The sequence below is a fragment of the Aquarana catesbeiana genome, linkage group LG03 (genome assembly GCF_042186555.1).
Source record: "Aquarana catesbeiana isolate 2022-GZ linkage group LG03, ASM4218655v1, whole genome shotgun sequence".
Classification (NCBI taxonomy): Eukaryota; Metazoa; Chordata; class Amphibia; order Anura; family Ranidae; genus Aquarana; species Aquarana catesbeiana.
The window spans coordinates 125,402,384-125,428,253 of record NC_133326.1 but is presented as its reverse complement, the minus strand read 5'-3'; the positions used below and the strand labels follow the sequence as shown (position 1 = coordinate 125,428,253).

The 25,870-nt window shown below is 41.0% G+C and overlaps 1 protein-coding gene across 1 annotated transcript in view; it reads right to left on the bottom strand.

The window, feature by feature from the left end:
- Positions 1-25,870, bottom strand: part of IREB2 (iron responsive element binding protein 2) — a 70,541-nt gene that overhangs the window by 7,884 nt on the left and 36,787 nt on the right. The window contains exons 8-16 of the mRNA XM_073619176.1: positions 19,965-20,148; positions 16,782-16,921; positions 15,359-15,530; positions 11,610-11,707; positions 9,943-10,059; positions 7,833-7,992; positions 1,787-1,922; positions 1,253-1,337; positions 1,005-1,161 (exon numbers count right to left, since the gene is read on the bottom strand). Coding sequence (XP_073475277.1) covers positions 1,005-1,161; positions 1,253-1,337; positions 1,787-1,922; positions 7,833-7,992; positions 9,943-10,059; positions 11,610-11,707; positions 15,359-15,530; positions 16,782-16,921; positions 19,965-20,148 — 1,249 coding nt within the window. The remainder of the gene's footprint in view (positions 1-1,004; positions 1,162-1,252; positions 1,338-1,786; positions 1,923-7,832; positions 7,993-9,942; positions 10,060-11,609; positions 11,708-15,358; positions 15,531-16,781; positions 16,922-19,964; positions 20,149-25,870) is intronic.

Sequence of the window (25,870 nt, the reverse complement as noted above, 5' to 3'; positions counted from 1 at the left end):
ACCCACTAAACACCCACTGAAAATGCCGAATCCAAAGGAAGTCTGGGCAAAGATGCCAAGGCAAGAGAGCTTGTGGACATCACCTTACTGGAGGGTCAGCAAGTATTGGTGACTTTAGTACAGTTTTAAATAGTTTCTCTGTAATGCAGCACAATTTCTCACTCTCTCTGGTAATAGCCATTACATAAAAATTCCAAAATGGACAGACTTTATCTAACATTATGTTGGAAGGTTGCCTCTCCAAAAACTGAGCGTACCCAATGAGGCATCTCAGGTTTAAATTAGAATTCCTGCCTAACACTAACTAGCCTAAAAATGTCCTATCTGTCTTGCTACCTATGCTGACTAACCTGTAAAGAAAAAAAGCCTGTTCCGCAGTCACATGATCCTGTGTCAGTCAGTGGCAGCTGCAGGAGAGGGGACTGGAATGCTCAACAGCTGCGAATTCCAGGAGTGGTGACATTATCCATAGGCTCCTATGTCCCAGCCGCTGTCTGCACTCCCTCCTCTCCCATGCCGCCACCGCTGACTGACACAGGGGAGCCAAATCATGTGACCAGACCAGAGCGGGCTAAAAAAAAAAAAAAAAAAAAAAGCAAGTACACACATTTTTTTTTTTTTTTTTTTGTAACACAAGTTAGTCAGCATCAGTAGCAGGAGGGGGAAGGGGACATAAACATACTTGAACATTAATATGCGACTCCAGTAAATGCCTTACGTACATTTTTTTTCATACTTTGCATGACCTATATTGGAGGAATCTTGATCACACAATGGCAGAGTTTACATGCTCAAGCTGCAAAGGGGCAATTTCCATTAAAGCAGTAAAGTGTACATTGTAGAAAGTAATAACTTTTGTAAGGCCTGTAGTCTGCACTTCCATAATCTCACAAGATGCCACATACAGCTCTGTGTGTAGTATGCTGCTTCTGCTACCATTACATATGAAGCAGATGTACAAACTATGTGTTTTAGAAATAGGCATATTATTATTATAAGCTCACCCAAAGCTTCTGTTTGCAGATCTATATTTACAGTCCCTGCCAAAGCATAAGCAATAACCAAAGGTGGATTAGCCAGGTAATTGGCACGAATGCAACTGCACCGGTTGCCTTCAAAGTTCTTGCTTCCCGAAAAAATGCCACATGCTACCAACTCCCCCTGAAAGTTAAAATGAATACAAAATTTCAGAATATCTAACATTCAGGTTATTCAAATGTCATTATAATTTACAAACACAAAATCAACATACCTCTTTAATAGCAGTGACAATTTCCTCTGGTATAGGACTGGAGCTGCCAACGCATCTTGAACATCCATAACCAGTAATGTCAAACCTGGATCAGGGGGATGCATAGATATAAGTGCTTTTTTCCCTAGTGAATAGATATGCACTTGACTCTGCAGATGCGCATGCCAATGTTGGTTGGGCTTATGCAGGACTCGCTATTTACCGCCAAGGAGATCACAAAGCTTAAAGTATAATTTCAGCCAAAGGGTTTTCTTTTAGCATGAAGAAGTGTTACAACCCCTTTCATGTTTATACTGCTCTGTGTGCCCCATTGGAGACATTTACTGTTTTTTGGGATGAAATTACACTAACATACAAATACATGGGTGCCAAGTATTTATTAGCAACTAAAACCAAGTAATAGATTCAAGACAACTTCCCACCAGATCTCAAGTGATAATTAGCAGGGGACATGCTCCAATTTTGAAGCAGGGTGTGTCTTTTTTTTTTTATGTTAGTATGCAAGTATAATGTTAAGCAAAAGAAATGACTTACCCCAATTGGGTCAAGAAATTCAGCACACCACTAGCAGTGAGGTAATGAGTAACGGTACCACTTCCAGGAGACATACTTGTGTTTATATAGGGCTTCACCTTGAGTCCTGCTTCTACAGCTTTCTTCGCTAAAAGCCCTATCAAAAATAATGCTACATGTTAACCTGCTGTACCCTACTTTGGATTATTACTAACGTTTCAACAGCTAGAAACCATGAAAGTATGGAGAGTGCATTACAAAAATAAAATTGGAAAATAAGAGACATATTCAACATTTGGTTTAGTAGTGTATAACCATTTCAATAACAGACTTTGTCCCCCTTCCTGCCCAGAGCAATTTTCAGCTTTCTGCGCTATCACCGTTTGAATGACAATTACTCAGTCATGCAACACTGTACCCAAATAAAATTGTTATTTTTTGAGACAAATAGAGCTTTCTTTTAGAGGTAATCACCACTGGGTTTTTGATTTTTTTGCTAAATAAAACAAAAAAAGACCGAAAATTAAAAAATACGTGTTTTTGCTATTTTCCATCATAACATTTTGCATATAGGCAATTTGTCTTCATAACTTTAAGCCAAAACGTATACTGCCACACTTCTTTGGTAAAAAACAAATCAGTACACATTAGTCTGTGTTAAAGACATAGAATCTACAACCTATAGTACATTTGCATATAACAATAGATCAGTCCTGATACAAGTCCATCCAGAAAAGAAAAAAAAAAAATTATATATATATATATATATATATATATATATATATATATTTATTATATTAAAGTGCATCAACAAACATACTACATCACCGTATACTGACACACTGTAATTTAGGAAGGGTGAATATATGGAATGGGATGTGACTTCTCTCCTCTGACGGATAATTCTTTCTGGCAGTGATCACATGGCTATCAGTATCTCATGAAATACACCATACAGGCAGCTCTGGACTCACCCCTCCCTTTCTCTCTCTGCAGCCCAGGAATGTCCCTGTGATCCCTCCACCCCCCTCCTCCTGATATCACAGCGCCCTCCACCAACAGCCTCGCCCACTACCCCGCCTACACACCCACCCATGCACAGCGTCAGGCCTCGCGGACGAGGCCGAAGCCGCGGCCTCGCCTGAGAAATCATGCCCGCAGCTCCTCAGGCCCGGCGCGGTTAAAAAAAAAAATCTAAAAAAAAAAAAAAAAAAAAAAAAAAAAAATCGATTTGAATCGATATAACCTCTCAACTCAATTCAAATCGATTTTTCCCAGCCCTAATATTTATATATATATATATATATATATATATATATATATATATATATATATATATATATACATACATATACATATACACATACATATATATATATATATATATATATATATATATATATATATATATATATATATATATATATATATATATATATATATATATATATATATATATATATATATATATATATATATATATACACATACATACACACACACATACACACATACACACATACACACACACACACACACACACACACACATATACACACGTACAATCCCATATACGTAATTTCTCGCCCACAGTTGACCCAGAGGAAGGCAAAAAAAAAAAAATGAACTTTAACTATAAATGTTAGTACCCAGTTATATTATGTACATTTAGTAAGGAATCCAGACCTTTTTAAAAGCTCACTGCCTTATCTTATTTCTTGAGGCCCTAAAATGCCAGGACAGCACAAATGACCCATTTTGCGAAAGTAGACAGCCTGAGGTATTTTATAAGAGACATGGTGAATTTTTTGAAGTTGTAATTTCTTCTCACAGCTTTTTGGAAAATGTTTACTTTTTTTTTTTTTTTTAAAACATATTGTCGCCAGTGCAGTATATCGTCATCATATGAGTGATGTGCCACTAATCACGGATACCGATTGGTGACAGTATGAAAAAAAAAAAAAAAAAACTGTTACCAGAGCAGTGCTGTGTTACTATAGTGACACTGTACTAATCTGGGGAGGTGATCAGGATTTTATTTTAATTTTTTACTCTACGATTGTCTACAACAATGATGATGATTGTTATAAGTAATCTTTTTATAAATGGCATCCATTTATAGCCATTATGTACTATTGTCTGTCTGCACCATGTGATCACTGACCAATCACAGAGATCGACACAATAGTACACAATGAATGGCTATGAATGAAAGCCATTCATTCTGTACAAATGTCATGTGATCGCTGTGATTGGTCATAGACACGCAGGAGGTGCGTGACTGGGAGGACATCATATGACATCCTCCTTGATCCAGGGAGCTCCCACCCAACCATCATATTGAAATAGAATGGGTGTGAAGCGGATAAAGATTTTACCCCCTTCCTGACCAGAGCACTTTTTACAATTTGGCACTGCGTCGCTTTAACTGACAATTGCGCAGCCGTTCAATGCTGAACCCAAACAAAATTTGAGTCTTTTCTTTCCCATAAATAGCGCTTTCTTTTGGTGGCATTTGATCACCTCTGCGGTTTTTATTTTTTGCGCTATAAACAAAAAAAGAGCGACAATTTTGAAAAAAAAAAAACAATATTTTTTACTTTTTGCTGTAATAAAATATCCCCAAAAGTTTTTTTAAAAAACAAATTTCTTCATCAGTTTAGGCCAATATATATTCTTCTACATATTTTTGGTAAAAAAAATAAAAAAAAAATTATGGCATTTTGATAATTTTTTGGTTTTTTTACTACTAATGGCGGTGATCTGCAATTTTTAGCGGTATTGTGACAGACAGATCGTAGACTTTTGACACTTTTTTTAGAACCATTGGCATTTATACAGCGATCAGTGCTATAAAAATGCACCGATTACTGTGTAAATGTCACTGGGTTAAATGTGTGTTCCCTCAGCATGTTCTAACTGTGTGGGGATGGGAGCGACTAGGAGAGGAGCCATATCGTTTTTCCTACTTCGTAGGAAGAAACAATGTGGCTCCTCTCCTCTGACAGCACAGAGATTTGTGCATTTACACACACAAATCCCCATGCTGGTGCTCGTGACCGGGTCCCCCGCCGTGCAGTGGGCGCGCCTCCGGTGGCAGAAACCGGGTAGGACGTTCCCATACAGGATTTCACCCAGGAGAGCCATTGTGTCGCAGTATATGTGCATGACACGGTCAGCAAGTTAACCTTTTTATTTCTTCAGTTGCTTCCTGGTTTTTGTCCTAGGTCAAAATTATGTCATACAGGTTTTTTTTGTTTTCTTTCATCTGCGAGGAGGGGAAGAGGGGCGCTCTCAGCGAAGCACACTCTCCTGCCTGTATGCTTGAGCTAAGGACTGATGGATTCCAGGGAGTATATATTCAACATTAATCATCTGCCATTACTCAAGATTGCCTCGGCTAGAAATCCTAGGGGGCAGCTTTTAAAGACATGGATGGAGGGGTGAGTTTGCTTTGAAAAAAATAAAAATAAAATCGCATTTTCAGTCTGCAGTGCTCAGATAGTTACGTTTCTCTTTAAAGTAGGTCTTAAGCCGATAATTTATTTTGTTTTGGATAGAGCGTGGAAGGGTTAGAATTCCTGACAAGTTTTTAGTTTTTATCTCTGCTGGGGAAATGCATCTCCATTACCACTCTCACCAGAACAAAAAAAAAAAAAAAAGATTGGAAATCCAAAACTTTATAATTATTGCAATCTTCTAACTTGGAAACCTGTTTTAGTGAAAATTGTAAAGGGGGTTACACCTAACTTTGGAGAGATTTCAAGGAGCGGAAGTGGAAACAAAGTTCTCCAACAGGACAGATGGGGTAAAAAAAACAAAACAAAGAAGATGTAGCCTTTCCCTTCTCCTTCAAAAAAAAAAAAAAAACGAAAACAAGTTTTGGCTTTAGATACACTTAGGTCAACAAAAAGGGAGAAGGGGGTTTGAGGGCTGACATAGTTTTAACCCCTTCCCGCCGAGCGTGCGCAGATGTGCGTACTCGGCTTTCGGGGGTTATACCGGGATGATGCCCACAATGGTACCGTTGTTTGGAGCTGGCAATCGGCTATCCGAATATAACATCTGATGCGGCTAAAAGCCGCTCGGCTGTTATACCGGAGGAGCGGGAGGGGACGTCCCCCCCTCCCGCCGCTCTTACCGGGCCTCCTGTTCGATCGGGAGGCCCGCTTACAAATCGGCTGCCTCCGGCGGCTGGGGGTGGGCTGGAACGAAGCTCACTTCCCGTTTACTCGGCTGCCAATGGCGCCGATTTTTAAAAAAATAGACAGTATTCAGAATCGCCGTTTTCGGCGATCTGAATACTTTGAAGTGCGAAGGAGGGATCGGGGGATAAAGAGTACCTGTCACCACTTATTACTGTCACACAGAATGTTTACACTCCTTGTGACAGCAATAAAAGTCATCAATTTTTTTTTTTTTTTAAAACACAATTTATACATATATAATTAAATAAAAAAAACATTTTTAAAAGCGTCCCCGTGAGCTCGCGCAGCAAAGAAAGCGCATACGGAAGTCGCGCCCGCATATGTAAACGGTGTTCAAATCACACATGTGAGGTATCGCCGTGATCGTCAGAGCGAGAGCAATAATTCTAGCACTAGACCTCCTCTGTAACTCTAACCTGGTAACCCTAAAAAAAAATTTAAAGCGTCGCCTATGGAAATTCTTGGGTACCGTAGTTTGTCGCCATTCCACGAGTGGGTGCAACTATAAAGCGTGACATGTTTGGTATCTATTTACTCGGCGTATCATCTTTCACATTATACAAAAAAATTGGGGTAACTTTACTGTTTGGATTTTTAAAAATTCATGAAAGTGTCCCTTTTCCCAAAAATTTGTGTTTAAAAAACCACTGTACAAATACCGTGTGATAAAAAATATTGCAACAATCGCCATTCTCTAGATTCTCTACTAAAAAAATATATATAATGTTTGGCGGTTCTAAGTAATTTTCTAGCAAAAAAATACGGATTTTAACTTGTAAACACCAAATTTCAAAAATAGGCTTAGTCATGAAAGGGTTAAGGTCCAAAAGGTGATTCTTTAGCCTTGCAGGAGGAACGAGTGCTGCACCTTATGGAAAAGTCTGCATAGGGATTTGGTCAGGGTACACAAGAAAAGCGCAGATGAAGAAAAAACTTGACTGTTGATGGAACAAGAAAGCAAAAACTGGGATGGAACAAGAAAGCAAAAACTGGGATGGAGCTGTAATTGACGTTACCTGAAACAGGAGTGCCATTTGCAATGGTAAACCATCCTAGATAAAAAGGTCTACTGCCTCTATAACCCCAAAGCATAGTATAAAAAATTGCCTCAAAGCTCACTCCTTCAAAACTGGGACTTTATCAGTTATGCTATTAAAGTCAAAGAATAATGGAAGTGAAGCAGTGGTTCTTGTAAATGTAGATCAAGACAATCCAGAAAAGGCCAAGGGAAATTAGCAAAACTCATAGGAATGCTAAAGCCATTCTAGGACCATTAGGTCCATATCAAGTGTATCCAAGCTGCATTTTTGCTGGAAAACATCTGGGAAGAAGTCTTATCCTCAGATCAAAATGCTTAAAGCCCTTAATGCAGTACTAGCAGAGGTATTTAATCTTTGAATACAGCCAGCAGGAATAACCCCTAGAGCTAACCCAGGAAGGTCACTTAGCACAGGTTTTATGTCTACTGGGGAACGAAGGTCTTCTTGGTGAATGAATCCACTTAGAAAAATAAACTAGAAATGGAGCTTCAGTTATATTAAGGGTATAGCATATTATAGGAGGAGCATCTCTCTACTTATTGCACTACAGTTTTTAGTTTATTCTTATGGTTTTGTTTCTGATTATGTGTTAAAAATATTCCACACGAAAGATACTCATATTTTAAATCTGCATTTAACCCTTTCAGAAGATACATTTTACAAAATAAAAAGTTAATTAGCTGCAGGATTACAGCAAAAACATTCCTATTATTCAGCAATTAATAAACACATTAATAAACTGTATACAGACTCAGCATTTCCTAAAATGTTAATAATCAGGAACTGGTGAATAATTTTCATCTTTGTTGTATGCATTACCTGCAGTCAGCATGACAGAAGGATTGCAGTTGTTGGTGCAGCTAATTACAGCAGCAATAAGGACACAGCCATGCGACAACAAGTATTCAGAGTGTCCGTAGGTGACTGGGACCACTACTTTCTGCTTTTCTGGTGGTATTTGAAATGCTTTGAAGCCCACCTAGAAAAAGAAGAAATTGTGCTGCAACCTTCAGAGATTCCCAACAAGGAATTGCCAAAATAATTTTAGATAGCAAATACAGTTGTTCCCATGCAAAACTACCAACATACCTAATCTACCCAACCATATTTTATCCATGGTCCAGCTTGCAGGCCATCTATTAACATTAATGCTACTAAAAACTTTTAACACTGGTTAAATACAAAGTTCTCTAGACAATATAGTTATGCAGCTTGTTATATATGCATTGTGACAAAACCAAGGCATACAAGGCACCTACAACCTTAAGCCTGCATGTCATATATAAAATTCCCTGTGGAACACGGTGAGTACCCAGAATAATGCTGATATGCAAACAGAGACCGAATCCAGAACCACAGGCTCTGACACACCGCCTTCCACATCACTACCGATCCCCCAGCACTGTGGAGGGTGGACTCTGACAAACAATTTGAACAGGAGGGGGCTGCCACAGCCAATGACTATGGAGGGAAAATGCTTTGTGCATAAAAGAGCACACAGTGTTCCAGACTCCCACAGTACAGTACTCTACAGAAAATGTAAAGAAATGTGCAAGGAAATGCAAAAGAATTAATGTGGGTGAGTAACAATTTGTCAGTAGGATAAGCAGGGTTTTTTTTTCAGCCAAAACATGGAACTCCATTCCGCCACCTCCAGTGCTGGTCCTGTGCTGATGTTTTTCTGCTAAGGGGACAGGACAACTTCACAGCTCCAAAGGGACGATGGACGGGGCCATGTACCATCAACTCTTGAGTGTGAACCTCCTTCCCTTAGCCAGGGCATTGAAAATGGGTCGTGGATGGGTATTCCAGAAACACACAGCAAACCCAAAACACACAGCAAAGGCAACAAAGGAGTGGCTCAAAAAGAAGCACATTAAGGTCCTGGAGTGGCCTAGCCAGTCTCCAGACCCTAATCATATAGAAAATACGTGGAGGGAGCTGAAGGTTCGAGTTACCATATGTCAGCTTTGAAACATTAATGACTTGGAGAGGATCTTCAAAGAGGAGTGGAACAAAATCCCTCCTGGGATGTGTGCAAACCTGGTGGCCAACTACAAGAAATGTCTGATCTCTGATTGCCAACAAGGATTTTGCCACCAAGTGCCAAGTCATGTTTTGCGAAGGGGTCAAATACTTATGTCACTCATTAAAATGCAAATCAATTCATAACTTTTTTTTAAAATGCGTTTTTCTGGATTTTTTTGTCTCTCACTGTTAAAATAAACCTACCATTAAAATTATAGACTGATCATTTCTTTGTCAGCGGGCAAACATACAAAATCAGCAGGGGATCAAAGATTTTCCCTTCACTGAGTATATAAGTATATATAAAGTGTGTGTGTAAAATATTAAAATTATATATATATATATATATATATATATATATATATATATATATATATATATATATATATATATATATATATATATTTATTACACACACATTATAAATACAGTTTTTTTTTCTCTTTCTGCAGTGCGATTTTCAGCCTATTCATTTAAATGGGCAGAAGGTGCACCAAAAGTAGAGCATGAACCTGATCACATGGTGCTGCAGTACCATGCAATGCAGTGCAGGTAAACTCACTGGGCTTGCAATCTGCGTTTCGTGTTTCATCAAGAATACACGGACAACTGCAGCAGATCGCACACCCAATGTCATTAAAAAAAAAAATGGATGATGTGCAGGACACATTTTCTTTTACCCCCTATAAAAAAAAGTCTCCAACAACCTTTTATTTATTTCAGGTATTTACATAGACCTCTCCTACATTATCCCTTTTCCTAAGATAGTAAGCGTCCCGTTTACATGAAACTGGCCAGGAAAACAGCAATTAGTGTCCATTCTACTAAGAAGATATAGCATCAAAATGGATCCTTCAATGAACAAAAGAAAAATTATACTAACAACTATTGACTCACGCACCTTTTCACTTAGGCATGCTTCAAAATCTTTTTTCATATCAACTACAGCTACCCGGTCTTGAGGTCTCTTAGGGCCACTCACATATGGCACAATGGAATTCAAGTTAATTTCTATGATCTTGAGGAAAATAAAAAAAAAAAAAAAAAAAAGGTTAGAACTAAAATAAAATTAAAAGTCTGTATCTTGAACTTTGAGAGCAGAAACAATTGAAGCATATCACACAGAATACAAATATTCCATATTAGCGACAGCTGTTATTATTGTATTTGTACCATGCTTTCATAATAAAGATCTGCAGTAAAAATTCTACCCCACTTAACTGTATAAGAAATGCCACTCCACTGCATGATACATTTAAGAATCAGGGGAGAGCAACTGGAGTGTCCTTGAAAATGTATTAAGTTTGTTACAACCACAAAGGACAAACAGAGTATTGGTAACTGTAAGCGCAAACACACAAGTCCATATATAACAGGAGATATAAAGGGCTGAGCAACTTAGTCCACAGGGGACAGGCTAGAAGTTCAAGGGTTAAGTGGTAACCGGTAATGTAATGATTAAAGTAGGCTGGTAGGCTAGGCGGCTGCTGTCCTCAGAGAGCTGGCTCTGTGATGGATGAGAGAGGGGTAGAGAAGGAAGCGCCACCTGAGTGTAGTATTAACAAATGATGTTTAATGACACCAGGTAAAAACACACTTACAGGATAAAAACATATAAAAGGCTCATCTGTATAGGTATGTTGTCCTCGGTGTTCCCTCTGATCCTGTGGTGGTGACGCTGCAGGGATGCTGGGCTGCAGAAGGTGGATTACCAGCCGGGAGCTCCTTCTGTGGCCATCAGGAAGAGACTAGGGGCCGGCGTGGAGCGTGCGTGACGTCACAGGTCGTCCGTCCGCTTCCGGGTTCGGTATCCAGGGGAGGGATCGTCCAGGGAGGAGGGCTTGCAGGGAGGTTGACCTCCCTGCAAGCCCTTCTCCCTGGATGATCCCTCCCCTGGATACCGAACCCGGAAGGACGACCTGTGACGTCACGCACGCTCCACGCCGGCCCCTAGTCTCTTCCTGATGGCCACAGAAGGAGCTCCCGGCTGGTAATCCACCTTCTGCAGCCCAGCATCCCTGCAGCGTCACCACCACAGGATCAGAGGGAACACCGAGGACCACATACCTATACAGATGAGCCTTTTATATGTTTTTATCCTGTAAGTGTGTTTTTACCTGGTGTCATTAAACATCATTTGTTAATACTACACTCAGGTGGCGCTTCCTTCTCTACCCCTCTCACAACCACAAAGGAGCATGCTCTTTAAGGCTCAGTTCACACTGCTGCGATATGGGATCCGACTTGTGAGACCCCAAGTCGCATCACATCTAATTCACTGTTTCCCTATCAGTGCTGTCTTAACTGATACTACATAACTCGATCATGACTTTAGAAAAGGTTCCTGCACTACTTTGGTCTGTCTTGGGTGCGATTTCAGCCCTTTAACAGGCTCCTAAATAGCATCCAAGTTGGAAGGAAGTCGCAGGCAAAGCAGTACGACTTTGCTGTCGCAGCAGTGTGAACTGAGCCCTAGATGTAAAATCAGTGTTTATATAAATATTTCTGCCTATCCAAGTATGAACATGTATATAAAGAGCTGTCACTGATCATGTTAGATTGTATTACCTTGGAATACTCAGGTCTTCTCACACACTTCTCATCTCTGAACAATTTTACTGCTCTCAAGTAGGCTTCACATGTTTTTAATTTTTGAAAACCAACACCTATCAAGACAAAAAAAATTGGGAATTTTTTTTGGCTGTACACTTTAAAGTTCAACTCAAGTCAAACAGCTAATTGAACCACCAAAATACACACACGTGAACCATCTTTATGCCAAAGAACGTGTAGACGGCATAGCCAGAGTGGTTGAAAACATTTTATCTCACAGTTACATTTCTTTTGGCTCCCCATCTACAGCCTGCTGATTGGACAATGCAGATACACATTGATAAGTCACTCACTCTTTTCTGTCTGTTTCTGCCCCGTCATGTTCCCCTGAATAGCTCCTGGTGCTGCCCCTCCCTTTTCCAGTCTGAGTGTTATTGCACAAAGACCGGTGTTCTGCCGAGAAAGTTCCGCTCGGCGTATAAGTTCCCCCCTCTACTGCGCATGCACAGTAGGTATCGGCGGAAATAGCCGAAGCAGAACAGCTGAAAATCAGCTGTACACGGCGCCTGTAAGAGGGCCCCTCGCGGGCTCGCTTCGCTCGCCACGCTTCGGGCACGGCCTCGCTGCGCTCGGCACTTTTAGATTCCCCCTCTAGGTCCACTTGGATGGTGGGGAAGGAACCTGGACCCAGAGCGCAGGCGCCGTGTACAGCTGATTGAAGCATTTGAGCTTCGGCTATCTCCGGCGGCTGAGAGTAGTATGTACTGCGCAGAGTGATACCAAGATAGATTAGAGAAGAACTTTGCCTCCCACCTCCCAGTGCTCCACTCCTCCCCCCCCCCCCTTCAATTAATTTCCTTTTTCCCCCCTCCGTTTTATCTGGTCTGCTAGGTTGTCTTTCAAAAACACACTGATCCACCCAACAAATCCAGCATGGTCTGCTGTAATCTGCTGCAAATGTGAAAAGGGTGGTAAACATTAACCCCTTTGCCCTGGCGCCTCCTGCCACGATTGGCTGTCACATGATCAGAAAGCTCCCGATTGCTACTTGCAAATCTGTTATCCACCTATAATTGTTCCGGGGGCATGCAGGATGCGCACTCTCAGCACAGCTGTATTCAGACCAATTCACGCAAATATGCGGCTGTTCGGTGCCGAGAGGCCAATATTTGCATGCGGCCGGTGCCAAGGGGTTAAATAACATAGTAAAAGAAGAGTGAAGGTCCACTTTAAAGTCATTTTCCCATTTGTATGGTAAAATACATTACATTTTATATGACTATAAAAGGTCTTCTTTACGGATAGATCTGGAGTCTTTTAGACTATGGCCTCCAATGCAGCTGATCAATCACAGATAGATGCGATTGGCTGCTTCACTGGCCGGTAACAGCCAGGTAAAAGAAGAACCAAAAACGACAAAATCCTGGTTGCTTCCAGTTTGACATCACACAGTGGGAGGAACAACATCAATTTCACTGACTGTGTCTTAGGAGCCGTATTCCGCCAGTTGCATCCTTACCAGGCTCCACAATCGCATGGAAGAGCCTGGTAAAGGCAGCAGGTGGGACCTTCTGCCGCTTATAAAAGAAATCCAGTGACTCCAAAGCTGCTAGGCTTACTTTAAATTGTAGGGTTGAAAAAAATTACCGAGCAGGGATAACCGAGATATCACCCTTCCTATGCAGCAGAGTTCTGGTACGTCGCTGGACATGAAGCGGTAAAAGAATAACTATTTTTATTGATAAAAACAATTCCCTCTGGGTGATCAAAGTACGCAGGATTTTATCAAAATTTGTTGCAGATTCCTAACGGTTTCTGCTCTGAAGAAAAAGCTATATGTTCCACTATGTCTTTTGGATACGGATTCTAAATGGTTGTAACATTCATTTTAACCACTGGAAGACCAGGCATTTTCTGGCACTTTGTTTACATGTAAAAATCAGTTTTTTGTTAGAAAATTACTTAGAACCCCTGGACATCATATTTAAAAAAAAAACAAAAAAAAAAAAAAAAAAAAAATAAAAAATAAACCAGGAGGTCCTAGAGAATAAATTGGCGGGTTTTGAAATTTTTTAGGTCACACGATATTTGCGCAGTGATTTTTCAAATGCAATTTTTAATGCAAAAAAACACAATACGCAACCCAATTTTTTTGTAAAATATAAGAGATGAGGTCACGCAGAGTAAAGAGAGATACCAAACAGGTTACGCTTTAAAATTGCGCACGCCCGCACAATAGCAACAAACTACGTAAATTGTACTATCCATAGGCAACGCTTTAAAAGCTTTTACAGGTTACCATTTTGGATTTACGAAAGGAGGTCTGGTGCGAGAATTACTGCCCATGATCCAATGTTCACGGTGATACTTTGCCTTTGCGCGCTAGCATGGGAGGACGGGGGCACTTAAACTTTTCTCTTTTTTTTTGTAATTACGTAAACATCCTTGTGACAGCAATAGGCACGTGACAGGTACTCTTTATGGAGGGATCTGGAGTCAATAAAACCCCAAAATCCCTCCTTTGCACTTAGCATTTAAAAACACCAAGATCGGCATTTTTTAATACTGTAGATTTTCAAAAAATGGCGCCGTTAACATCCCGGTAAACTGGAAGTGATGTCATGTCATCGATTCCGGGTTACCATAGCGGAGAACCGCTCAAAGCCGATTCAGACTTTGTATGGATCTCCAACTAGCCGGTGGACGTGCTGGCTAGTAGCTCAGGTCTCCCAGTGGCACGAGAGAGCCTGAGAGCGCTGCGGAAGGTGGCGAGCTTGTAATAGCAATTGAGTGGCTAGTAATCCACTCCGATTGCTATTACAAGAGAGCCGACCGCTGACAAAAAAAAAAAAAAAAAAAAAAAAAAAAACACAGTACAGGCATCAAAACAATACAACCACTTGAAGACAAATGACGTACCAGGTACATGATTTGGCAGCAAGTGGTTAATCTGCTGGTGCACTTTCAGTGTTCTGATGAGAAAAGTTGCAGTGTCTGTATCCCCTTAGAAACAATTAACCCTCTCAGCACAAATTACATTTTTGTCACAGAGGATGCCCAAAATCTGAGTTGTATATTGGTGCAGAATTCCTCGCCAAGCAGAAAACGATATTTCTGGTGGTATTCTGTACACAAGCTATGTACAAAACCCCTCCAGGTTGCCATATTGCATTGAATTTTACAGAAAATTACAGTTGCAGTCTGAAAAGAAAAAGGTGATTCTTTTTTGATTTTTTTTAAGAACATTAAATTACAGTAGGGCTTGTGTAGCAGTTGTATATGCTATAATAATTCTCATTTACTATATTTTTTCTTTAAAAAGTTAAGGTATAACTAAAGACAAAAAAAAAAAAAAAAAAATTCGTTTTGGATAGAGTGAAGAGGGATTACAACATGTCTGCGTCCCCATTAAGGAGATTCCCCCTCTCTATTTGTAGTACTTACCATTATTATTGAAGGTGAAAGTTAAAAAAAAATCCCAAACTTTGGGTTGTCCCTAGAAAAGTAATAGGGGGGAAACCTTCCAGTAGGGACACTAGTTCTGGTGACCTGGTGGTCCACCAAGGAATTTGCTTTAATTGCAGGGATTTCCTCTCACTTTGTTTGTTATGAAACAGGAACTAAAGGGGAATCTACACAATGGGACGCAAAAAAAAAAAAAAAAAATTAAATAAATTAAAAAAAAAATCCTTTTTTCCCCTATAGTTCTACTTTAAGCTACCCTTTATGCTAAAACGCTTATCTAGCAGATGCAAATTTCTTACCGGTCTGCTCTAGATGACTAAGGGTCACTTGGTCCACTGGAAAAAAAGCCACCGTGGCCCCATACTCTGGACTCATGTTGGCGATTGTGGTTCGGTCAGCTACTGAAAGGAGAGACACACCCTCTCCAAAAAATTCTACAAATCTCCCAGATATCTCTGCTTTTCGTAGATGCTGTATGGAAAGAGAAGATAGACGATCATAAAAAGCAGACATAACCTACCCAATCCTACCTAGGGTGGTCCTACCTCCAAGGACATCCCAATTCTATTAGTACCTGTCTGTAATCTCATTAAAATAAATTTTGTCAATTTTCTGTACCTGTGATGCCCATAAAATACATTGGGGAGTGTGGTTGTCACTGGGACATGCAAGCAATAAAATTATTGCTAGAAATTACAACCCTTCCGCACTCTGGGCTTTTTAGTCTATGTTCCCATTCCTGTCAGATAGTGATGGGAAAATTCCCCAGTACAGAACTGAACAGTGGTCTAACCCAGGGGTGCTCAACCTTTTGAAGAGCGAGGGCCACTTAAGTGATATGTTAAGCCACAATGAACTATAGGGTTTTACTGCCCCTCTGAACTGCAAATGTAAATGAGCCCTTACTGTCCTGAGCCCCCGATAAGGCTGCTTTCACACTGATGCGCTGTGGCTTACCCGCACCGTGGGTGCAGTGCACCAGCGGCTTTTCTGAGGGATAGAGTCAGACTTCTATTACATTTTGTGGGAGTGGTGCACTGTTAGAAAGTGCACTAAACCCACTGGTTATAATAGAAGTCTATGGCTCAGTGCAGCTAACCCGCAGATGCACTGCACCTGCAGATCAGTGTGAAAGCAGCTTAATAACAAAATTTTTTAAAAGTGCTAATATGCCCATTGCAAAAGTACAGTATATGTGATGTGTAATACACCAACTTCTTCCAGTTTCTGCTGGCATCATTCTCCAGACTGCTAGAAAGGTATATCGCATAGCGCACTTGGTAACACTCCGCCTGGGGCAGGAGCTGGCACTACAGAGGAAGCATTGGCTTATGGGGCTCCTGCTCCCTCCATGGCTGCCTTCCTCTTCCACTGCCAGCGCCGACTCCATACAATTTAATGCTCTTAGATTATGAGTCAGCAACCTGTTGATTGCAATCTGAGCATACCAAACAACAGTCCCAGAGCATATGCATTCGCTTCCCTGGTTTGAAATCGCATGCCACGTGGGTTCTGTGGGTCACGGCTTGAGCACCCCTGGTCTAACCTAACCCATGCAATGAAAAAGTTTAAGCTGGAATTGGACTTTAACCATTATCATCATGTAATATAATGTGATTGATGATAAGGTAATAAACCTGTAGCTGCAAGTCTTACTAGAACTTACTCTACTTACTAAAAAAAGGAAACAAAGAGGACACTGTATTCAACAACATATCTCACCTTGGTGATGCTTAGAACAACATCTATAGAAGTAGCAAATGGACTGATTAAGCCAGTCAGCTCACACCCAACAACTTCAGGTAAGCTTAATGTAACGGGTATCCCCAACATAGCAGCTTCAGACTCTATTCCACCCATGCCTGAAAGATAAATATGTAAAAGTGCAGGTATAGCTAAAACGTTTTTTCTTTTTTTAAACTGGGGAAGGAGTGGGAAATGATTAGAACGCCTGTTAGATTTTACTGCTGTCCATTGGCCTGTCAGTTACAACCTTTTTACCAAACAGGTAGTGAAGGAATCCCTTCAACAGTAACACACACAGAAGTAAAACATTCTTTTTGTAAATCAAGTATGGGAGTGCTAGAACCAGTCAGTGTTTTATAATTTTCCCGCACTTCCTATATGGTAAAACACAGGCCCTAAAACAAGAGGTGAGGGTAAAAGCTTGTACACATGATAGGACTAATAGTCTTTTCTTGCATGCTGGTTTCATATCGAAAACCAATAGGTAACTAAAGTTACGAAAATTCTTGTATGACAGAATACTTCTTCTATGATGCATTGTATTATAATGTATTCTTTAATATTCTAGCATGCATGGTCAAACTATTTTTTTCATACAAATACTATACTAATTACACGAAAACCGTTTGTTCTGTTATCGTGCAAGAAAATTTTTTGTGCTGGTCACTTCTGATACTTTTTGCATAAACCGCAGTGATGGTCTCTCGAAAGTAGTGTACTAATGATCAGATTACCAGTCGACTGCGCCGAAACCAGTATTTTTCGACCTGACAGGAGTTCTCACCTTTTCCCATTCTATCAAAACGAAAAAATAAATAAATATATATAAATATATATATTTTTCATTTTTTTGACATAGAAACATTTAAAATATATTGATTTACTGAACAACCAAAATGCAGAAATTAAATATAAGGCTTCATGTACACGGGACGTTGTTCATCCTCTCCTGAACGACAGCTAAAAACCGTCTAAAAACGGACGATTAGTCGAGTTTGCGTCTAGAAGCATTTGAAAAAAAAAAATGATTTATTTTTTTTTTCAAAATAGCCAAAAATGAAAAACGCCTGTAAATGCGGCTAAACGCGAGTTACCACGTTTGGCATGTCTCTAAACAGCTTTTGAACGCAATTTTTTGGGTTCCAAAAAAAGCCTCTAACCGCAACTACCTAGAAACGACTATAAACGATCCTGTGTACATGTACTGATAAGATAACAGAGGAGAGTTCAGGAGCAGTTGAAAAAAATGCCCAACTGCTCCTAAATGTCCATTTACCAGCAGCAGTGTACATGAGGCCTAAGCATCTATGTAAAAAGTGTATTGACATTTATAAAGTGCCTGACTGACAAAAAAATTAAAAGTCAGCAGCTACAAATACTGCAGCTGTGACTTTTAATATAGGGACACTTACATGTCCAGGGAGCCCGCGATGTCGGCACAGCAGCTGATCTTTGGAATCGGCTGTCTGGTGCAGCCGCCGCCGTTCCTGGTAAGTGAAACCGGCAGTAAAGCCTTTTGGCTTCACAACCGGTGCCCTACTGTGCATGCGCGCTGTGCTTTGTAATTGGCCCAGTGGCGGAGGAGGCAGGAGGGGGCCGCGGCCCCGTCTCCCGGAAGTGGGGAATGGCACCTGTCAAAAGCAGGTACCTGTTCCGGTGGCCAATGGGGTACCGGGGAGGGGGGCGAAGAGACGGATAAGTGGAAGTTCCACTTTTGAGTGGAACTCCGCTTTTAAGATAAAAAGCCTTGCTCTGTGCAGCAGCCCCCCTAATACCTACAGCGATGTTGCATGAGAGACACGGCTGTCCGGGACTCTCCCTCCTCATTGGCTGAGACAGCAGCGAAGCGCCATTGGCTCCCGCTGCTGTCAAAGTCAGTGAGACAATGAGGAGAAAGAGGGGGTGGGGCAGAATGGACACTGGGAGCTGTGTCTTGGCTCAGGTGCCTCCACAGCAAGCTGCTAGCTGTGTGGGCATGGGTGCCAAAGAGGGACCAGAGAAAAGGAGGATCTGGGCTGCTCTGTGCTAAACCACTACACAAGTAGAACACTTTTTTTTTTTTTATAGCAAACAACACCACACACACACACGACTCTAGTATCACTTTAAGGCCTCATGCACACACGTGGCAGTTCCTGTGTGCTGCAGAGTAAAATTCCTGACGCTTTCTGTTGCCCGAGGAACTGCATATGCCGCATACAGACAGCTGTACACAGGCATGCTCAGGGTAAACATGGCTTCTGCACTGGCATTTTACTGAACTTCCATGTACCATGCTTCTCCCCAAAATGTGGCGCTTTCATAATTTCAGAGGGAGAAGCCCCATGCACAAGGCCATGTATTCCTTTGCATTGGTGGCTGTATGTAGCAGACACAGCTGCCTGGGTGCCAGAAAGTGCTAGGGATGTCAACCCTCAGCACACAGAAGCTGCTAAGCATCTATGTGCACGAGGCCTAAACACGGAAGCCTACTGTAACTTTGGCACACATGGTACTGTTATCTAGTAGTAGGAAACAAGCCGCATTCATTCGAGCAGTTAACTGAAAGAACATTTGATTTAAAGCTCAGGCGGTCATAAAAGTACAACTTACATTTAAAAGTTCATTTAAAAAAATGAAATAGCATGCAACCGAATATACGATGTGTATGGGTGGTGCCTTGCTTTGTGACCCTTTTTTTTCACTTTATTAAAATGTTAAAATGTGACCAACGACTTCAGGTGAGCTCTTGTGAATGAGGCACATAGAAAACAATTGTTTTTTAGGTCACCATGTTGTAACTTGAATTGACCAGGTGCAGAAAAATTCAGGCCTCCCCAATGAAAACAAGCCCTAAGCGTACTTTTGAAAGCGAGCAGTGTATGTACTTTACACAGTCTTGATATTAGCCTTCTACAATGCACTGCATGGCAGCACTCGAGACTGCAAGAGGGAGGTTCAATACTATAAACCAGTCAGGCTTTGCCATTTTAACATGCGCTGAGAGAAGGAAAGAGGACTATATCTGTTGTTCCTCAAGCTTGTCCTCTGAAGCTTTGCCAAAAGGTACATGCCTATAACCCACATGTGAATATTCTGCCTTTGTCCTGTACTATTAAATGTACTATTAGTGCAATCAAAAGGTTAAAAAAAATAAAAAATAAAAATAATAATTCTTACCCAAAGCCAATACTCCAAGGCCATTCAACATAGTAGTGTGAGAGTCAGTACCAAGTACAGTGTCTGGATATAAGAGATCTCTCTGCTCCATCACAACTCGGGACAGGTATTCCAGATTCACCTGGTGCACAGTTCCAGTCTCTGGAGGAATCACAGTCACATTCTGAAAGGCCTTTGAACACCACTGAGCAAATAAAGAAAAATACACACACATTGTGATAAATAAATGCAGCATATAAAATATTAAAGCAAATTGTCAAAATACCCATTTCCCTAATAGGAACCTGTAACTTTGCTCAAGCAAGGGGACATCTGAGCTGGAAATGCAACATAAAAAAACAGGAAAGGACAGGATACATGGTCGGCCTACAACAAAACTAAAAAGGAAAGGTATTTCTGGGGAAACAAAATTGGGAAGTCCTTGGCTAGAATGTTAAAAACGAAAAATGCATTAAACTACATAGAAAGAATACAAAATAGTAAAGCAACAATGTATATAACACATCAGACATAGCTAGAACATTCCAGGAATACTATGCAAAATTATATGCCATAAGTATGAATCATCTGAGTAGAAAAAAAAAAAAAAAAAAGGAAGGTTAATATGAGGGACTTGGATCTAAATAAAATCTCAGAAGATCAAATGAGAGGGCTGAAAAAACCTGTAACAGAGGAAGAGGTTATGAAAATATTAAAAGACTCCCTTAGTCAAGAACCCAGGCCCAGTTAAAGTTCAGGGATATTCTGGTTCCAAGGCTGTGTTCAGCTACAAATGGGATAGAAACGAAGTGAGCAATAAGAAAGAAGGCATTGGAGGCGGCCATAACTATAATACCGAAAGAGGGAAAAGATGCGGTTAATACACACCGATCGGGCAAGTTTTGTCCCAGGAAGAGAATGCCGGGATAACGGAATTAGAACACTGCTGGCAGTACATTAAAGAGTCTGGGGCCCCCGGTCTGCTCCTGTCCATAGACGCTGAAAAAGCGTTTGACAGGGTAGACTGGGGGTTCATGCAAGATACCTTCGTGGAAAGGGGAGTAGGCACCAGATTCATGCAGTGGATCAGAGCGATCTATAAGTACCCCACAGCATAGATAAAAGTAAACAACTCTTTCAGGACCCTTTGAAATGTACAATGGTACAAGACAGGGGTTCCCCCTGTCCCCCCCTACTATTTGTACTGTCATTGGAACTGCTGTTGGCGAAAATACGACAGGATGTAAACATTAGGGGGATTATGGCAGGAGAAGAGGGACATAAGTTGGCCGCATACGCCGACAATATTTTGTTCTTTGTAACACTACGCAGATTAACTCTTCCAAATTTGATGAAAAGATTAAAATAATACAGAGAAATATCAAATTTTAAAATAAATCCGGATAAATCTGAGATTTTAACCACTTGAGCCCCGGACCATTATGCTGCCTAAGGACCAGAGGTCTTTTTCCAATTTGGCACTGCGTCGCTTTAACTGCTAATTGCGCGGTCATGCAATGCTGTACCCAAACGAAATTTGCGTCCTTTTCTTCCCACAAATAGAGCTTTCTTTTGATGGTATTTGATCACCTCTGCAGTTTTTATTTTTTGCGCTATAAACGGAAAAAGACCGAAAATTTTGAAAAAAAATGATATTTTCTACTTTTTGTTATAAAAAAAATCCAATAAACTCAATTTTAGTCATACATTTAGGCCAAAATGTATTCGGCCACATGTCTTTGGTAAAAAAAATGTCAATAAGCGTATATTTATTAGTTTGCGCAAAAGTTATAGCGTCTACAAACTAGGGTACATTTTCTGGAATTTACACAGCTTTTAGTTTATGACTGCCTATGTCATTTCTTGAGGTGCTAAAATGGCAGGGCAGTACAAAACCCCCCCAAATGACCCCATTTTGGAAAGTAGACACCCCATGGAAATTGCTGATAGGCATGTTGAACCCATTGAATATTTATTTTTTTTGTCCCAAGTGATTGAATAATGACAAAAAAAAAAAAAAATATTTACAAAAAGTTGTCACTAAATGATATATTGCTCACACAGGCCATGGGCCTATGTGGAATTGCACCCCAAAATATATTCAGCTACTTCTCCTGAGTACGGGGATACCACATGTGTGGGACTTTTTGGGAGCCTAGCCGCGTATGGGACCCCGAAAACCAATCACCGCCTTCAGGATTTCTAAGGGTGTAACTTTTTGATTTCACTCTTCACTGCCTATCACAGTTTCGGAGGCCATGGAATGCCCAGGTGGCACAACCCCCCCCCAAATGACCCCATTTTGGAAAGTAGACACCCCAAGCTATTTGCTGAGAGGCATATTGAGTCCATGGAATATTTTATATTTTGACACAAGTTGCGGGAAAGTGACACTTTTTTTTTTTTTTTTTTTTTTTTTTTTTGCACAAAGTTGTCACTAAATGATATATTGCTCACACAGGCCATGGGCCTATGTGGAATTGCACCCCAAAATACATTTAGCTGCTTCTCCTGAGTATGGGGATACCACATGTGTGGGACTTTTTGGGAGCCTAGCCGCGTACGGGGCCCCGAAAACCAATCACCGCCTTCAGCGTTTTTAAGGGCGTGAATTTTTGATTTTACTCTTCACTGCCTAACACCGTTTCGGAGGCCATGGAATGCCCAGGTGGCACAAAACCCCCCCAAATGACCCCATTTTGGAAAGTAGACACCCCAAGCTATTTGCTGAGAGGCATGGTGAGTATTTTGCAGCTCTCATTTGTTTTTGAAAATGAAGAAAGACAAGAAAAAACTTTTTTTTTTTTTCTTTTTTCAAATTTCAAAACTTTGTGACAAAAAGTGAGGTCTGCAAAATACTCACTATACCTCTCAGCAAATAGCTTGGGGTGTCTACTTTCCAAAATGGGGTCATTTGGGGGGGTTTTGTGCCACCTGGGCATTCCATGGCCTCCGAAACTGTGATAGGCAGTGAAGAGTGAAATCAAAAATTCACGCCCTTAGAAAGCCTGAAGGCGGTGCTTGGTTTTCGGGGTCCCGTACACGGCTAGGCTCCCAAAAAGTCTCACACATGTGGTATCCCCGTACTCAGGAGAAGCAGCAGAATGTATTTTGGGGTGTAATTTCACATATTCCCATGGCATGTTTGAGCAATATATCATTTAGTGACAACTTTGTGCAAAAAAAAAAAAAAAAAATTTGTCTCTTTCCCGCAACTTGTGTCGCAATATAAAATATTCCATGGACTCGACATGCCTCTCAGCAAATAGCTTGGGGTGTCTACTTTCCAAAATGGGGTCATTTGGGGGGGGGTTTGAACTGTCCTGGCATTTTATGCACAACATTTAGAAGCTTATGTCACACATCACCCACTCTTCTAACCACTTGAAGACAAAGCCCTTTCTGACACTTATTTTTTACATGAAAAAGTTTTTTTTTTTTTGCAAGAAAATTACTTTGAACCCCCAAACATTATATATTTTTTTAAAGCAAATGCCCTACAGATTAAAATGGTGGGTGTTTCATTTTTTTTTTTTCACACAGTATTTGCGCAGCGATTTTTCAAACGCATTTTTTGGGGAAAAAACACACTTTTTTAAATTTTAATGCACTAAAACACACTATATTGCCCAAATGTTTGATGAAATAAAAAAGATGATCTTAGACCGAGTACATGGATACCAAACATGACATGCTTTACAATTGCGCACAAACGTGCAGTGGCAACAAAATAAATACATTTTTAAAAGCCTTTAAAAGCCTTTACAGGTTACCACTTTAGATTTGCAGAGGAGGTCTACTGCAAAAATTACTGCCCTCGATCTGACCTTCGCGGCGATACCTCACATGCATGGTGCAATTGCTGTTTACGTTTGACGACAGACCGCCGCTTGCGTTCGCCTTAGCGCAAGAGCAGGGGGCGACAGGGGTGCTTTTTTTTTTTTTTTTTTTTTTCTTTATTATTTTTTTGCTTTTTTATCTTATTTTTAAACTGTTCCTTTCATTTTTTTTTTTTTTAAATCATTTTTATTGTTATCTCGGGGAATGTAAATATCCCCTATGATAGCAATAGGTAGTGACAGGTACTCTTTTTTGAAAAAATTGGGGTCTATTAGACCCTAGATCTCTCCTCTGCCTTCAAAGCATCTGACCACACCAAGATCGGTGTGATAAAATGCTTCCCCAATTTCCCAATGGCGCTATTTACATCCGGCGAAAACTAAGTCATAAAATGCTCGTAGCTTCCGGTTTCTTAGGCCATAGAGATGTTTGGAGCCACTCTTGTCTCTGATCAGCTCTATGGTCAGCTGGCTGAATCACCGGCTGCATTCTCAGGTTCCCTGTTGAGACAGGAGAGCCAGAGAAAAACACGGAAGACGGTGGGGGGGGGGGGGGGGGGGCATTCCCTCCCACGGCTTGTAAAGGCAGTCTAGAGGCTAATTAGCCGCTAGGATTGCTTTTACATGAAAGCCGACCGCTGGCTGAAAAGAATGATACCAAGATGATACCTAAACCTGCAGGCATCATTCTGGTATAACCACTCAAAGTTGTGAATGGCGTACCTGAAGACAAAAAAAATGGTTAACAATAAAGCACAGTAAACAGTAAAGTATAAATAATTACATACCTGAAAAACAAACATGATAAAACATAATAACAATAACAATAACAATAAAACACTGCAGAATAGAATACAGTAAAAAAAGAGCAGAACAATAGAGAGAGAGAATAGAGAGAGAGAACAATAAAACGACAACTATTTTTTTTTATTTTATATATATATATATTTTTTTTTTTACACTTTTTTTGTAACTAACTTTTATAACGGTAACCGGTTCCAGGTTCGGGTCTCTCAAAATGCGATGGCATCTTGGGAGACCCTGTGAAAGTGTGCCTAGTCTGTGCAATGCTGTACCCTACGCTAATACTCAACTAGTGTATGGTAGCGTTCAAAACATTCACCAATGCAAAGACCAGGATTGTCAGGACAGGAGGGACAATAATACCGGGTGTCACGCCTATATCCGCGTTTGCTGCAGACACAACATCTTTTTTGGGGGGGTTCGTTGGGTAGGGGTACTCGGGAGCACATAAAAATGCCTCTCATGCAGCCGACTGCATTTGGTTGGGGATGTGAATGGGGGAAGTACGGGTGCTGCAGAAGCGGTGGGTTCCCAATTAGGATTGGCGAATGCAGCAGGAAGGGCACTATGGGCACAACGGGCCTGTGTTTGTCTTTTTGGTGGCAGCGGGACACTACTTGTGCTTGCCACCTCACCAGCTTGAACTGCACTTATGGGACTCGCCACGTCACCAAGTGTTACTGCAGCGCTGGTTTGACTACGACCGGGGTATACTAGGCCGCTGGTGCTTGCCAGTTCAATAAAAAGCTTCCAAAAAAACTGTTAGCGATCGCAGGGATCAGGTCTGACTCTGCGAACGCTGCAGTTATGCGTTTAGTGTTTTGTAAGTGTCAGTGATCGATCGATACTGCACTTGGGTGGGCTGGACTGGGCCGAGCGGAGGGGCAAAACGCAGGTGCTAGCAGGTATCTGGGCTGATCCCGCTAACACTGCGTTTTTGGGAACCCTAAACTGCTGGGGACGCTAGTATAGATCTGATCGGATCAGATATTGATCCGATCAGATACTATACCACTAAAGGAGGCGTATGCTGCGTGCGTGGGTGTTAGTGGTACTGGCGCTAACCTGACGCTGCCTGGGGCCGGTGCTTGCTAGTTCACCAAAATGCTACCAAAAAAACTGTTAGCGATCGCAGGGATCAGGCCTGACTCTGCGAACGCTGCAGTTATGCGTTTAGTGTTTTGTAAGTGACAGTGATCGATCGATACTGCACTTGGGTGGGCTGGGCGGAGGGGCAAAACGCAGGTGCTAGCGGGTATCTGGGCTGATCCCGCTAACACTGTG